The following is a 17,057-nucleotide window of genomic DNA, read 5'->3' on the forward strand; positions in this document are numbered from 1 at the left end:
TCCCTGTGGTGTCTTTTCATATGTTTGAAGACCTATCAACCCTATTTGATTTTCTTTTCTCTAGGTTAAAGATCCGTATTTCCTTTGGCCTTTGCTTGCAGATCATGTTTTCTACATTTACCTTTCTTGTTCTGCTTTTGTATGTGTCCCTTTGGCGCACATCTTACTTGAAGTGCAGTATCGCAGCAGAGGCCTTACCGATCCTCCGTCAGGGCAAAAGGATTACCTGTGGCTTGCAGACCGTAGTGCCATGTATAATCCCTCCCTTATTTTTACACCAGCATGAAACTGTTCTTTCCAATTGAGTTTGTGATCTGCTACGGTTTTAGGGGACAGAGATCCTTTTGGCTAGAACTGCTATTTAACCAGTGCTCCCAATTGGGTATTTGCATGGCTGATCACTGCCTGCCTTAAATTTGTGCAGACTTCATCACAAATAGTATGTGTACTCCTAGCAGGCTGCCGCACACAGATATCTAAAAGGAATTGTATTTTGTAGCTTTCTTGAATTGCTTATTGAAAATGAGGGCAATATGCAGTTCTTGTCTGTAGGAGGAAATTTCATGTTTAACTTATGTGATCTATACTTAATGTCTAAATTACCTGTGCATGCAAATCTACATTATGGTGTATATAATCCATCCTTGTGAAACATCTAAAATTAAATCTGTCGACGTACATGTACAAGAGCTCTTTAGGAGTGGCAGTTACAGATTTAACATTCGTGCATGTAAAATTGATATAAAAAGTTAGAGAAGAGTTTGAAGCTGCTTTTAAAATATAATCCCTGAAGTTTATCCAAACCTCTGCAAAACAGGAGTCTGATCCTGCAGATACAGCTACTGAAAATACTGCTTGAGCTTTCTGATTAATGCCCATGGCGGTAAATGCTTTGTGCTTGATACTAAGGTTGCATTCCTTGACTGTTAAACTGGAACTCCCGCAATTTTAATAGAGTGCTTCAGCATTTTATACCTATTCTCTGATAGGAGCAGAAGTTTCAAAAATAGCTGAACCAAATCTCCATCTCCCCCACCCCCCCCAAATTCGCACTTAGTTTAGGTTCACTGCCAATAGTTCTTACCCTTGCTTTAGTTGGGTGAGCTTCAACTGCCTGATTATACAGCTGGTTTCATTTTTTTATTCTGCTTTGAGCATCTTTCTTTCTCATCCCTCCCGTGTGTGTATAGTGCCTGTAAACATCATCTCTTCATTTACAAACCCTCTTGAACTGAAAAGAGCAACCCAGTAACCCCCATCGATGGACTCCTCTTTTCTTCTTGGCCCATTTTCCTTACACTTAAGCGTGAAACAGCCGTTAATATCACCTTATTCACATTTTGACATTTCAGCCTCTTCACCCTGTGTTGATTGTATCAGACTGTTCTTCCAAATATCTGCCCGGTCCTTTATTTCTTCCCCTTTTCAACTGCATAATGCATGAGACGGAAAGTGTCTTCTCGGTGCCTGGTGACAGACTGCGCTGGGTCCCCGCTGGCGGCAGCCCGCAGCCGGCCCTGACTGACGCTAATGCGCCGATAGCGGCTTCATCTGGGTGTTGCGGTGGCTCTGTTTAGGGGAGGCTGGTCAGTAAGGGGAGCAGGAGCCGTGGCACTGATGCAGCCTGTCAGTGATTCGCAGAGATCTCTTCAAGTGCCCTATTTTTGGAAACAGCATTTCCCGATAAATGCTTTTCCAATTCCAAAGGCATTTTGACATGCTGGGAAATAAACCTCTACCTAGCTGTGGGCTTAAGTCACATCCCTAACATTCTAGAAAGTGCTAGTCATTTGATTTTATAATCCTTTCTATGAATTATAATGATGGTAAGGACCAAATAGGCTTAGTCCTGTGCTGCCACTCTATCCAGACACATAACGAAGGCGGAAAAGGCACATTTAGAAACCGAGAGCCCCTTGATGTGTCTGGCAAGCTTAGCTCTGAAATCCTCAAAAGAGATCTGTCTTCCTTTTCCCTCTAAATTTAGATGAAGAATTTTTACATTCTTGGAACAGAGAGGGAGAAAGGTGGAAACTGATAACACGCTGTTGAAAGAAAGTTGTAGCGTTTTCAGATGCAGAGCAATTTTCTGTGTGGCTTCTCTCTGAACTTGCGTAAGCGTAAGCTGGTCCACCTGCGAGCAGCCTGCTTTGTGTGTGCGAGTTAGATTGAGAACTTTAAACTCATGTCACCTTTTCTTTTTAGGCATTCAAGCCAATGTTTTAGGGGCCTCTCTGTCTTCTACAGGACCAGGTAGAACTGCTTTGCATAGGGATTTTGTAAGCAGGCCTTTGGGGACTAATGGGCTTGGGTTTGGGGTTATATTTTCCTGCCTAGCAGGTGCAGAAATGTTATTGCTCGTTCACTGAAAGAGAAAACGAGTTTGCCAATTCCAGCTCTTCATAGCTTGTTGGCATTTCTGAAAAGATACCAGGCAATGGGACTTACAGATAATTATTGCCACAAATAATGTAATCTGGATTTAATGAGGAAGTCACCCTTTCTGACTCACCATTTTTAAACATCAGTAGTGGCCGTCTGTAATGGCTCACCCCAGCAGTCCAGAGTGCTTGTTATTAAGGACTTCTGCATTTTGGATTAGTGTTTCCCACGGAGAAATTTTAATTCCTGTTGCCAGCGAATTCACATAGGCATGTATGATTAGCAAATCTAAAGGATTAAAATAACCGCAGAGCAGGGTTAATACACTTCAAGACTATTGTTGTTACCTCAGGTACTACAGCACAAAAAAAGGGGGCTCCCATGGCTGTAGCTCATAGTTAATAAATCTGACTGTGCTAACATTGCTGAACACTGGAAGCAAAGCTTTTAACATCATTAAACACCAGCTTTTTGCTTCATCACTCACAGACGGTTCCTCTGTTTGCATCTTCATCTGCAGAAGCGGATACACCATGGAGATTTTTGTGAGATCTAGATATGCACTCTGTAATTATGTACCCAATTTGAACAGCTATGGGTTTGAATTGAAACCACTAACTGTAAAAGGCTGAACCTCAACAGGTTGAGCAGATGAAATAGATGTATTTGTTCAAACACTTGCAGCAAACATTGGTCATTTCTCTGTAAATCTGCGCTCTCCTGGTCTGGATTATCAGCTTGCTTTAAAATAGTCATTTCCCACAGACATAGGCGAAGGTTTAAGTTCTCTTTGACCCTTCCTTGCAAATGAGTGTAACTGGCCTAGCTCCCCACCTCGTGAAGGGCTGGGGCTCAGCTGTGTGCTTGCACTTGCTTGTAAATGCCACTCTGACGTGCTGTGAATAAATAGAGCCTGTTGGAATATGTTGCAAGGAATATCCTTTTAAGAATCTAATGAAGTTTAAAAGATGGGTAGTACTTACCATAAGCATGTCACTTTAGTGAAGAAAAACCTCTTTGCAAAATGATTTAGTTGTTAGGATTTTTTTTTTCTTTGAGTTGGAGGAGAAAAGGAAACTAAAGCTCCTTCTTACAGTAATCTGTTTCTCTCCCTTTTATTTTGTTTTATTTTCTTACCTACGGAAGTCGTGTAAGCAAAGTTCTTTGCCGGTGCTAGGGATTTGTGTGATATTTTTTCAAGGTGCGGGTTGTAGAATGTCACACATTCATTTTTAAACAGTTTTGCTCTCTGATATGAATGAAGCACAGGGCAGTCAAATGTCAATGGAAGCTTAGCAGCTCACTTTTCCTGCTTCTCTCCATTTTCTTATTATTAGCTGTGTTTGCAAAAGAGGAGCCTCTTACGTTCTCGGCTTTGTTAGTGTTTTCAGAGCAGGCAGCGTTTCTGCTTTTGCCAGTGTTTTTGGCGTCTCCTCAGAATAAGAAAAGGTCCATTTTCCCAGAACAGAGGCATATTTGGACATTTCTAAAATAACTTCAACCTTTGATTTGCCCCACCCTTCACTGACTGTCGATCCTCAGTGCAGTCTGGGTGTGTGTCAAAGTCTAGTAGAGGCTGCTGTCCTCGTTGCTCTGCCTGGGGACAGGGCACAACTCCTGCTCCAGCTCTCAGGTTGCCCAGAGCCAGGTCGCCCGCTCCACCGGAGCGCTCAAAGCCAATGCCGGGTGCAGGTGCCCCCTGGGATGGATGCAGACGTCCCGTTTACCTCCTAGTGAGCGGTTCTGATCGCTGCCCTCGTCCTGTGCCCTCCGCTCCTCCTGGGGTGGCTGACACCCGCTCCAGGGGCTTGCCTATCTCTTCAAGGATGATGTAGCACTCCTACTGCTGGGGTGATGCAGGTTTGTGCAAGATAAGTTACTGGGAGGGACGGCTAAGCTCAAAGACTGGTATCGCTATATTTATTGTGCTCCACAACAGTTACATTAAAAGTTGTGGGGTTTCTTCTCGTGTGGTTTGCCACATGCCCTGCATGTCTGACCAAGTGGGATAATCGTGGTTTTCAAAGTATTTTCTCATTGTTTTGTTTTTAATGAGGGAAAACTGACCTTGATTTCTCCCCTCTTCAAAATACCCTAAAGGAAGCTAGCCAAGAAGCAGAAGGAGACTCAGACCAGCACGCAGAGGGAGATGGGTCCCGTGGCTACTTCTGACAAGACCTCTACCAAACTCAGTGCTGTTCACAATGAAGAAGCTTTTTCTTCCAGCTGCCAAGATGTTAATGGATTCAGTAAGTTTAACTTGCTTGCAATGGATATGTCCCCCCTGGAGAGCTCTAGGTTCTTAAAAGGACCTATTCCTATGGGCACAATATTGAGGAGCTAGGAATGACAGTGATAGAGATCATTGCAGAAGCTCGATAGAAATCAGTTGTCTGATATGTCTCTGACACCGCCCCTATTTTAACTGTCAGATAGGTGGAGAGCATTCCTTCTGACTCTAGATCTACTGAGAATAATTTCTAAAGTCTGTTCTAATAACTACATCAGACAGTCAAAAAGGCCCATGTTTATTTGTTCTTCAGAAATATTTTTTCCTTTGTGAGAAGAGTCGAATCAAATCACTTAGCTGACTTGTAGGATGAAATAACATTTTCTGTATGAAATTGTTATGAAAGAAAGCATAGTCTCCTGGTTTGAGAACTGGAATGGAAAGACAGCTTTTCTTCTTTTGTCTGTGTGCTCCGTTTATTCTTCATGCGGGTTCAGTAAAACTAATCTTAGTTAATACTTGTAAACCACTCAGACCTCTGTAGCTGGAAGAGTTTTGTGGGTAAAGCAGCATGAAGTCATACTTTAGCCTCACTAGATCCAGGTAGAGTGCATGGTGGATTGCATGGTGGATTTGTAAACTTCTTCATATTAAATAAATTTTAACTTAGCCACTATGGGAATGTCACTCCTTCTTTTGACACTTAGCCCGCTAGTTTGAACAGGGAGCAGCTCTGAAACACAAGTACGTACTTTTGTCTTTCTTAAACATCTTTAGTGATGTGGTTTTTCCCCTATTTACTAACACGGAAGTGCTTATGGTACAAAATGTGGTTTATCATTGAAACCTTTGTAATCTCAGATTGAGTGGGACAGGCTGAGTGAATTCTTCTTTTCCCTCTATCTTTAGGTCATGGCAAATTCCATCTGCCTGTGTTGCTACTGCCACTCTGTGTAACATACCTGTGAGATGGATAAATAGGTGTTTGGGACCGTCAAGGCTAGCAGTGGGCACTTCTGTCTGCTATTAAATTGGCTTGAGTCAGGATCTGATTTTCTCGGGTGCTGAGTAGCTCTGTCTCCTAAAGAGACAGCAAGAGTTGTCAGTGGTTCATATCTTTGAAAGACGGGATAGCAGAGGACAGCATTGTAACAGACATCCTAGAAGCAGCAAAGGTAGCTTGTTTAAAATGTATGGGTGAAATGAAATTTTTAACACTTTCTTCAGAATTTGGATTTTAAAAGTTTTGGATTTTTTTTCCAACCAGAAAATAAGAGAAGAGATGAGCCTGTAATGTGACCTAATTTTTTTTTCCCTTGGTATTTTGAGAGACTAATTAAAACAGCTGAGTCATTTACTTGAAATAGCAACTATAGAAAATATGTTGTATCTAATTTTGTAAAAAAGCATCCCTCCAGGTTTTATTTTTTTTAATCAGTTAGTCCTTTGCTTGTCTGACATCTCTGCAGATTTTATCACTACCTCCCTCTATAACACAGCCTGAGTCAAGTCATGGGCTGATTCTTTTCTTTTATTCCTTTTTATATCCATGAGAAACAATTACCAGTAAACTTTCATGATTTCTCCAAATTTTTTACTGCCAAGCCCAGGATGCTGAGGTGTTAGAGGTGTTGGAGAAGTTCTCTTCTGTGCAGGAGTGTGCGCATGCTGATACAGGAATTATATGGCTAAAATACTTTCTTTTTAAAAAATTGCCTTAATAGAGTTTAATACTTGAGGGTTTCTATACAGGCCTACTCTAACTTTTGAATAACATAATAGGATTACTTCTTAACCTTCCTGCTAACTAGTAGAGTCTTACAGGGGGTTATCCATCCTAGCTTTTTAAATCAGCTGTCTTAAGCAGCAGTCAAATTCCTTCTTAAATTGTCCTTTTCCCTCCCAACAGAAAATAGCATTTGCAGATATCTCATGATAGCTAGTCATCCTCTCCATCTTGACCCTCAGTTATGGGAGCCCGAGTTGGCCATAGCAGTGACGTGGAAATATCCCTCTCCTTTTTGAAGAAAGTCCACCAAGAGAAGCTGAGTGTTTTCAATCCCGAGATCACCTTGCTAGCTCACAAAAGCAATAAAATAGAACAAGACAACTTGTTAAGGAGGAAACCTCACGATTATTGAATGACTTGCAAATAAGTTTATCTCCAGGTGATGGTGTCCTTGCAGGGCATGTGTCCTACCTTCCAGTTTTTCCTTCCTGGCCCAATCATTTTAATGACTTTTCAGACAGAACAAATCCAGGAGTCCCTATAGAAGCTTTTTTTCTTCCTGTAGTCTCTGCAGCTTGGCCACTGGTTTGCTCCTGCTCTAGGAGGACTTTTGCTGTTCTTGGGTGACCCGGCTGCCCTCCTGCTGTAGCCTCCCCGTTTGCTGCCCGTCTCGCTGCTGCCTGCAGCAGGGTCACCCCCCGGGGAGCTCCCGCCTGACAGGTCCAGCAACTGTAAAGGAAGAAGCAACGTCCCCCTCCTCAGAGCGGGTGCTGCCTGGCGCTCTGCGTCATGAAGGACCCCAACAATGAGCAGCTGCCTTTCTGCTCATCAGCCCCTCCTTTTCTGAGGGGACACAGACCCGAGTGCTTTTACAGGCAACTCTGAAAAGTATGCAGCAAAGTAACGGTGATTCTTTCACCACTAAGGGTTACCATCTTCCTGTCTCTGCTGTTGGTAAAAGTACAGATTTCTTCACCTACTCTATCTCAGTGCTTTAGAGGGAAATGCTTGTATTTTCAACACAAACTCGTGCAGATGGTGCGATCCATAAAGTCATGCTGTTTGCGTGCAACGGAGTCCTTTGTCGAGGCCAGTGCAGTGCTCAGGAGCACACGGTTCTGTTGGAAATTTGTAGTTTTGAATTTTATCATTTGGCAGAGGTGTTCGTTATCGAATGTAGTTACATTCTGGAAGATCTGTAGCCTCTATGCTGGAACATGGAGACCTCAGGTCTTGCTGAAAAGTGGAAGAGAAATGGGCATTTATCTTTCCTGGCCCAAAGCAAAGCCCCTCATCCCTCTTTCTGTTCTACTCTGTTAGTCATTATTCAGGCAGAATTCTTACTGGTACATACAGGATTTTAAACCGAAGGAATTTTATGGACTCAGCCTCTGTCTCTGACACCATATGGAATCAGAATAGGTGTTTGCTGAAAGATAGATTAGTCCATGGCTATTCCAGCTTGTCTGGTTTTACCCAGGGATTATGTGGAGGTGAAGCAGGCTCATCATCGTTGTGCATTTTCTCAAATATCTTGCTTTTAAAAAATAAAAATATATCCTAAATCCATTAAAGGTCGATGATGGCACTTGCAGTGTTTGAGCCTGCTCCACAGTTCGCAGGAATGTTTGGAAAGCAGCGGTGTTCTCCTCCGAGTGGCACAGCACAGTCACGTGTAGGCATTGACTCGATGCAGGGTTATGATGAAACAAGATGACAAATTGAAGACAAGGTGGGCCTAAAATCATCCACCAGCATCCGTGTGCTGACCAGAAGGGTGTGCAAGGGGTTGTTATTGCACATAAATTGTGTGCAATTTGGCAGCCCATCTGTGTGATGGGAGAAGCAGTAGTACATCATCTTAGCAACGATGCGCTAATGGTAAGTCCTGCACAAAGGAACTGCTCTTCTGGCTTTGCAGTGCTAAAATGCCATGGACAGGGCTTGTCCAGGAGAATGCCATGTCACCAGCATAGCCGTCTTGACATCCTTGGGGGGTTTCTGGCAGGAACTCTTTGATTCTGAGGATTTAATCCCTTAAAATGCAGCCAGTTTTGCTAGAGCCTGATTTATTAGAATGTGCTTAACTTCTGTGACGTCTCCGTTTGGGAGCAGACTGCTTTCCAGACAGCCTTCGGGAGTAAGACTGATACAGATTACATAGGTTGCTTTAATGTTACAGGCAGAAGCACAGTTTGAAGACAGCATTTTGGAAGCTGTAGGGAACTGAGTTTTGCATTAGTGAGCACTATTGTACAGTTAGCAAATTACTGTGCTTTTACTAGCGATAACAAGGAGATAATAGGAAGCTGTAGGTAAGTGGCAATCGGGGTGTTCAGGATCATTTTTAACCAAGAACACCTCTCCAGATCCTGCATGTTTTTGCAATTAATGAAATGCAAAGGTCTTTAGATGTGCTGTAAGTCACAACAGACAATTACATCAAGCTCTAGTTCTTATTCCTACCCCATAGATAATTTTCACTCCCAGTTAGGATACCTGCTAAATGCAGTCCAAGGACCTGTAGGATCATGACCATAGGATATTTTCTTTAGTGAAAAATGCTAAAATTAATAGTAATAAAGCCAAATTTCATCAAAGGCATAAAAGGAAAAAATACCCAAATCCCTTCTACTGGTTTTCATACTGGCTTGGGAATTTTGTGGGATTTTCTAGTTCAGAAAATCTTACGAAAAGCAAGGGAGAATCATTTTCAGAATAGGAAGGAGCCTCCACCATTCTGCGTGCCTAGAGGGATCCGTGTGGCCTCACGTGCCACTCCAAGGAGTATAAAGAGAATTTTAAATGAAGTCTTAATCTCTACCCTAATGTGAAATCCTCTCTGGAGGGGTTTCCTGTGATGGCACACCCTTGTGCTTGTAAGCACCTCTGGTTAGGTCGCACCACTGTGTACACATCTCTCGTCACACAAGCCACTACCTGACTGATTTTGAGAATGAGCTCTCCAAAGTTTTGGGAGACTTGGTTTTGGTAGGTTTTTTCCCCCTTTTTCTTCTAAAGAAATAATTTAGAATTTACCTCCCTGTCTCCCAAATGTGGTTCATTTCATAAACCTCAGTTGCTAACATTTTAAATCAAACTGACTGAAGTGAGGTGGATATCTTCAGCTGCCGAAGTAACTTACCGTTAGCAATTCCTGCAAAGACAGTATGGCCCAGTGAGTTCTTTTACACTCCCACATTTCAGAAAAATCAAGTCCCGCTCCAAGCCCTGACCTTTGACTTGCTCTGCGACGCTGGGCAAACAAATTAGTCTTTTTAGACCTAATTTTATACATCTGCAAAAATGGCCATGTTCCAAGTACAGTAAGGGGAGGGTCTGATTTAGGCTAACAAACACAGGGGAGAAAATACGAGAGACCCCAAATAAGAGATGCTTTGTGGCTTGAAGGCAGCTGGGGCAGAACTCCAGCAAACTAAGCTATGAGAAATTTGATTATTTTCATGTGTTTTCAAGTGGTGTAAGTCTGAAAAGAAGGCAGGAGAATGAAGAACAAGAGCGAGTTCATTTACGGGGTGATTATATACTGCTTAGGAGGCAATTCTGCGGACTTTATGAAACTCGCTAGACTAGTGACTTCTTTGGTTCACCCCACAGAATAGCTTGAAATTTTTAAGTGGTGTTTGCTCTAGAGATACAAAAATTGTTTCTGAAATTACTTTGATGTCTACTGAATTTTATCTGCTATTGGATTATGGAATAGTTTTTCCTGTGTTATCTGTTGTCATCTTTCTGATGTACTGAGATTTGTGTTAGCTTGTTTCCCAACATTTTGAGGAGGAGATAAATAAATGCCTGTAACTCTAAGAGTGAATGCAGAATGATAACAAAAGAATATGCCTTCAGAGATGATGGATTACCATAAGAATGTACATGTATGCTAGTGTAGATATAAACCAGCCTCATAAATTTACTATCAGGAAAAGAATCTACTGTGAAGATGTTGAGCCCTGCCTCCTTTCCATAAATACGTGATTACTATGGAAATAATTTGTGGATTCTTGTCCAAAGAAAGCTAACGCTTTAATGGGAGAAAGCAGGGATGCTTGTCCTGCTGAAAGAACCCAGCTCACAGGGAAAAGGATTATAGGATTTGCTATGAACAGTCCTGGGTTGAAGAACAAGTCCCTTGTTATCTTGTATTGTTTTAACAAAAAAAATTTACTACCCTGCCTGTGCATTTTTGTGGTAGTAGTGTACATTGTGTTTGAGCAGGCTTATTTTACTGTTAATACTGCATTTGATTCTCTGTAGTTTGTATTTTGGGGGTTGTTTTTAAGGATCTTTCTTCTAGAGACAAAAACAGAAGTTTGTTCCTTTGGTTTAAAAAAAAGGATAGCTAGAATATAGTCCTATATGTGTATCCTGTGTAGGAACACATTGATTTACAATAACTAGAATACTATAGTTGGGATCCGGAGTGCTTATATTAAAGAAAATCCATCATGATGACAATGTAATAAATGTAATATGCATGTCGAGATGAAAACTATAATTCATTTTGATAAGCCTTATATATCCCATATTACTGTGTTCTTTGAGGAACATTCTCCCTGTTCTCTTTCTCTCTCTTAATATATGTCTAAAGTCTTTTCCTTATGTCTTTCCTACCTAGCATCACCCTCTCCTTGTTCATTTTCTGTCCAAAGCAAAACCCTTCAGAGCAAATCTTTGTTGAATTCCTACTACTCAGGTACTAGTGCCAGACTTTTCTTTCATTTCTAAATTTTCTTTGCTTTTGTACGTTTCCCAATATGACCTATAGACTGAATCTTCTGAGTGTGAGATACAGCTAACCTTGTTTTCATTTTTTGTAACTTTTTTTCCTATTGATCTTCTGTTGATTTCCATTGATCTGTGTCGCATGGGTGAACGGAATTCCATCTCAAAGTATCATCAGACACTGTTCCATCGACCACGCTGTTAGGTAAGAAGACAGGTATGGTGTACTGCACTTCATTGGAGAGCAAATGCACTCATTGCATCTTGAAAATAACTCGGAGAGCACTGTTAAGTGGTTGGGCTCCAAAATCATAATTAATCCTGTGGTCATGTGTTGTGTTAATTGGAAAGCTTTTTGTTTTACTCATGCTTTATTATTGTTATTAATTGATTTTTTTTTTTAAGGGAAAAACCAGTTCAAAACTTAAGGTTTAAGAGTTCTATCAAGTATTTTTTGTTTGTTTTTGTCAATGGGATTTGCCATTCTGAGCCAAATTCCCACGTGCCGCCTTGCCTTTGGCTTGGTTTTGACTCATGTAGGTGGTTGTGCCTGTGCGGCTGGCATGGAATCACAGAATGGTTTGGGTGGGAAGGGACCTTTACAGGTCATCTAGTCCAGCCCCCCTGCAAGAGCAGGGACATCTTCAACTCGAGCAGGTTGCTCAGAGCCCCGTCCAACCTGACCTTGAATGTTTCCAGGGATGGGGCATCTACCACCTCCTGGGCAACCTGTGCCGGTGTTTCACCACCCTCATTGTAAAAAATTTCTTCCTTCTATCTAATCTGAATCTACGCTCTTTTAGTTTAAAACCATTACCCGTTGTCCTGTGAGTGAGGGTCAGCTACGTGTGCCTCAAGGCTTGTGAATATAAGCGAGGATTTGCACGTCCAAAGCAGGTAGGAGCTTACAGCTTTGGACTCAGTTGCAAGTATAAAGATTATTTGGAGAAATCAGAGGCTGGGTTTGGGCAAGTGGCCCCACCTCATTCTGTGGATGCTGAGAGTTAAATGCTAAATATTCAAGCGGTTTGGTATAGGTTTGAGAGGATAACAAAAAGGCAGGTTCTGAGAGGCGGAAGCTGTTCTGAGGCTCCTGGTAACTTTAGAGGGAGGTGTTAGTGTTCAGCATCTCTGAAAATTAGCTTTTCTTGTTCAGATGATAAATAAAGCATCCGGTGTGCAGCTCTTAGCTTTTGGATTTTTAAAAATAGTATGTTTTTACAGTAAGTTAACAGAGACAGCAAAATTGGCAGAAACTGTTAGCTGATAAAAGAAGTTATCCAGAAACTTACTGGAGGTGTACCCTTGAAAGTGAGTAATAACAGCCTACAACTTCAGGCTCTCCCTGGAGGTTGCTGCCTGCGCGTGGAATTTGAAGAAGGCAATTCCTCCGCTATGAATCAGAAAGATGATGTGTGGTTGATCAGAATCTAACCAGTGGTATTTATCAGACCTGTCATTTTGGATTATCTACAGTAAATGTTCACTTCCAGGCACAGTAATCTACTGTGGCTGCTTTAAACATTACTCTGAGCATGTTGAAGGCCCACAGTTCGACCGAGAAGGAATGACAACCGCTCGCTGAAGTGCCTTGCCTTACAGACTAACGGCCGGGGCACAGTGGCTTGGGGGGACTGCCACAATACACGCATTTATCCTGTGATCCAGCAAAATGCTGACGGCAATGAATGAGCCCTCTTTTAACGAGGTGCGGAAGGAAAGGAGTCCTTTTTCCAGAAGTTTCGTTCTCGTTTCCCAGAGACTCAGTGTTGTCAATAGAAAAGTCTAAAGGTAGATTTATCTTTCGGCTGTACTTTAGAAACAGGGCCCAGACCTGCAGTTTGCTGGGAGATGTCAAACTGCTCTCAGTTTGGTACTCAGCATCTGTGAAAACTGGACCCTCGTTTGAGGGACCTGTGTTCCCACCTCTGTCCCGATAGTGAGAATTAGGGTGTGAACTGCACGCTTCGTAATCTGAAGCTCAAGGAGCAGTAGATTCAATCTGTACTTCTCATGGGAAAGCAAAAGCTAAAAAAGCCCCCAAAACTTTCAAAATCCCAAATTTTAGAGAGGAAAAAGAGGAAATGGGAATTAAACCATCTTGTGCTTATGTATTCAAAACTCTTTCAAACTTAACTTCTACTAACCGCTATGTCTGAGTAAGCATCAATATCCCTGTTTTACACATGGGAAGTTAAGTACAGAGCATTTTTAAGACATGATTTACGCAGGCTGGTCACCCCCCAGTTCCGTCTGAATTTAACAGCCACAGGTGCTGTGAAACAGCCCTTAGCATTGCAGAAATGTCTATCTTGTGACTTGAAGACAAATTAAAACCTTGGCTTTCTGGCTTCTCAGACAGATTCACCAGATTTTGGATGTTGCTGTATGAGCAAAATAGGTTTAATTTTTGATGTTTATTAGTACTCATTCCTGGGAAAGAAAAAGAGATCTTGAAAAGGGCATCAGTCATCCCACTACCAATATCCGTCTTTGGGCACTACCTGCAGTTCAGTGCTATTTGTTCCCATCTGTTACGCCTTCTGCTAATAAATGTTCTGTATCTGCAATAGTGGATGACTCCCTAGGCTTGGCTGTGACATGATTTGTTGGTAGTAAGATATAGGGGATTTTGGTTTTGCCTCTACCCTTCCCCATGCTTGATTAATACTGTTTTGTGTAATGCGTGTTTTTAGCTCTGTAATTTTCTCTCCCAGTTGTACACAACTCTGGATTTAAATGTTTTGCAGAAGCATCTTCACTAGAGAAGTGAATATTTAATACCAACAAAAGGAGGTAGATTTCCCTATTTTTAATACTTCAGTAAGGCCCGTGTTGTACCAGTGCTGTAAAGCCTGAACAGGAGGCACTACAAACTTAGAGGTTGCTTTTGGAGAAAATGTGCATGGGCAGTAGCTCTCGAAGATGTTCAGCAGGTGTCATCAGGGCAGGCTCTTCAGGGGAACCAGCATGTCCTTCCCTTGCATCCATTGACATCTCCTGGCAGTGTGTAAGGACATTTACCCTTCTTCTCTTTTCAACTACTCAAGAGGATCCTAACAGCAAGAGTCGCTGCCCTCCAGAGAGGATGAGGACTATAGTTCCTTGCGGATGGGCGGAACAAGCAGAGAAAGCTCGCTGTCATGAATTCTCACACAAAAACCGGCTTCTGCTTAGACATAGAAATTTGCCCTGAATTTCAGTCTTCTGTAGCTTGGATGGGCTTTTGCCCGTGCCTAATCAATCTGCTGCAGGTATATCCACAACCTAATGTTTAAAGAACTAAAAAGAGATTAAGAAGCTGATATTGCTGCATTAGCAAGCGTCACCGTTACTGGCTTTTTAAATTGCGGGATGATTTTTTTCATGCAATGGAAGCTTGAAAATCAATGGCTTGATCTGTTCAGCCTCTAAGGACCTGTGGGAGAGGCTTTCACGTCAGCTCGCTGTGCTAATGTTGGCCTGCAGCAGAATGAGCCCTGGAGGTGCGTGCCCTTGTAGGCTGTTACTGGAGCTGAATTTCTCTTACATTTCTTTCTGCCTGCAGATGATCAGGTAGCTTGGAAAACTCTCTCTTCCAGTCTTATAAGTGTGTCTCCAGTCTTCCAGTTTTGTGTGCTGTTTTGAAGTTGCCGGTAGTTTTTCAGCTGTTACTGATGAATTGCTCTGTAAGGCGGGTAGATCTGACAGCCTCTTTTCACCAAGGAGGCAAAGAGAGGTTTGACTTGGTGAGGCCCAGACATTTGAAGAGCCGCACTGTTATGCACATACCTGATAGCCCCAAGTCTTTCCCCACCTCACCAAAGCATCTTCCTTACATCTTTAAGGGGATTTTCTTCTATGCTAACTGATGAAAAAAATGTATGCAATAGCTTTTATAAGATTAGAATACACTTGTGTAAGGTGTTTACCAAGTGATTCTTAAAAATCTCTTTAGAATCTAGAGAAAATTACTTTCTCCAGCACTTTTTTTTTTTTTTATTATGCACATGTGGCTTCTTCATAGCCTTTGAAATGAAAGGTGCATCCTCCGCTCTCCATCAAACCTGGTGTCAGAAGGCTTTTTGTTAAGGAACGTGCCTTTTTATAGTTCAGTTGGTATCATTAGACAAATGGTGTTTTGACTTTGGTTTGCCATATCACTGTTTGTATTGTGTATAGCATATTATAGCTGGGTATTTATCATCTAATAAAGCCTTGATGCACACAAAAAAGCAAATTAATTTTGCCAGCTTGCACCATATCCCTAGTGTAAGGGGAAGAGATATTAGCCATGCTGTAGTCAACCTTGGAAGATGTCAAATAATTGACAACCCTTACTCTAGTGTAGAGAGGCTGGATATGTGTGTAATTAAATCCATCACAAACACCACTCAAAATATAATTTATTTTGTGCAAAGGATTGTCTTATTGTGTTACACACTTGCCAAGGCTAAGAGAATAAAAATATACACAGAGATGACAGGCCTGTCATTTCAGACACAGAAGGAATTCGTGGATATTAAATTGAAAGTTTTGAAAGAAACTTCTCTACATATACAAGGTGACACATCAGTGCAGCAATGCTTTTAGTTGTCTGAGGCATGGGTTAGTTTTCTGGTCAGAAGGCAACATCGTACTCTGTGTCCAGATATCTATCTCTCAGACTAACAGAACCGTGTTTACGAAACAAGATGACGTCTATGAAAAGCTCTCAAGTTCTAATCCCCAAAGGTGCTCTGGATGAGCAGGTCCCCTCCCAGCAGCCTTACTGGGACGTTGCACAGGGGTCTGATCATACAGAGCCACTTCCAGGCTGGGAATCTAATTTCGCAGCTGCTCTTCATCTTATCTGTGACATCTATGGAGAAGTTTATCAGTTTTTCTGTGGAGAGAGACATACTTATTTTACTTGTCTGGGTAGCAACAAAAGTGTACAATACAAGGTGTTGTAGCAGCAGGCAAGCAATAATATCTCACCCTCAGGGTAACTCATCAAACGGGGAAAGATGCTACCTAGCTGGCCTCTGCTTCAGCTTTTCTCTGCACGCTGGACTCCGTTATATTCCTCTTGGCAGCGTAAGACCTCAGAGTTTACTTCAGCAAGTTCGTGATTATTTCTCCAGCAAAGAAGAGAGTCACAAGAAGCACCATTTCATAAGCAGGGAGAGTTTGTGAGTATTAAAAGTGGAGTCAACATTGTTAAATTTGATTATCTGCAGTTACACCCTAAACAGATAAGCTGAGATGCCTGAAGAGTTTCCCAGTCAGGCTAGTTATGCGAGAGCTAGTGAATCATTGATTTAACGTCTTATACAAAATTTCAGCATATTCTGCGGACTCTTAGGCTGATAATGAAAGGCCAGCTTCCAGAAATCAAAATATCTGCGTTGGCAACAGACATCTTAGGATGGGGAGTAAGGGTGTCACACTAAAAAGGGTTAACAAACAAGCTGACAACATATTTTGTTATTGCAGCTGCTAATATTAGAAATGATCCTCTTACAAACAGCATGTTTCCAGCAACATGCAGAATACTTGTTTTATTTACAGCCGCACAAAAAGAACTGTGGAAATTGGAAATGCTTCTAGGAAGGAACTGGAGCCCTGAACAGCCTGCCCTAATGAGACTTCAGAAGCTCTCAATTGATTTACTTTATCAAAGAGAAACTGAAGAAGTGATTTGATCAGTGCCTGCATGGGTCAAGGTTTCAAATGCTCAGAGGGCTCTTTAATCTAACAGAAGGTATAATAAGATTCAGTGCCTGCAAGTCGAAGCTAAGCAAAATCAAATTGCAATTAAGAAATGTTTAGACAGCAAGGGTAATTAACCGTTGCCACAACTTTTGGGGTCAGAATGGAATCACCATCTCTTGAAATGTTTTAATTTGGATTATTTCTTGGAGCTGTATTCATCTTTGGTATGCAATGAAATATGGTGGTATGTGTTCCCATCAACAAAATGAGGACATATGACTAGAAATAAGATGTGCA

The 17,057-nt window shown here is 41.8% G+C and overlaps 1 protein-coding gene across 1 annotated transcript in view; it reads left to right on the top strand.

Moving 5' to 3' along the window:
- Nucleotides 1–17,057, top strand: part of PTPRT (protein tyrosine phosphatase receptor type T) — a 342,262-nt gene that overhangs the window by 284,578 nt on the left and 40,627 nt on the right. The window contains exons 17-20 of the mRNA XM_075516941.1: nt 2,206–2,253; nt 4,483–4,631; nt 10,978–11,055; nt 11,254–11,289. Coding sequence (XP_075373056.1) covers nt 2,206–2,253; nt 4,483–4,631; nt 10,978–11,055; nt 11,254–11,289 — 311 coding nt within the window. The remainder of the gene's footprint in view (nt 1–2,205; nt 2,254–4,482; nt 4,632–10,977; nt 11,056–11,253; nt 11,290–17,057) is intronic.

The sequence above is a fragment of the Mycteria americana genome, chromosome 14 (assembly GCF_035582795.1).
Source record: "Mycteria americana isolate JAX WOST 10 ecotype Jacksonville Zoo and Gardens chromosome 14, USCA_MyAme_1.0, whole genome shotgun sequence".
Classification (NCBI taxonomy): Eukaryota; Metazoa; Chordata; class Aves; order Ciconiiformes; family Ciconiidae; genus Mycteria; species Mycteria americana.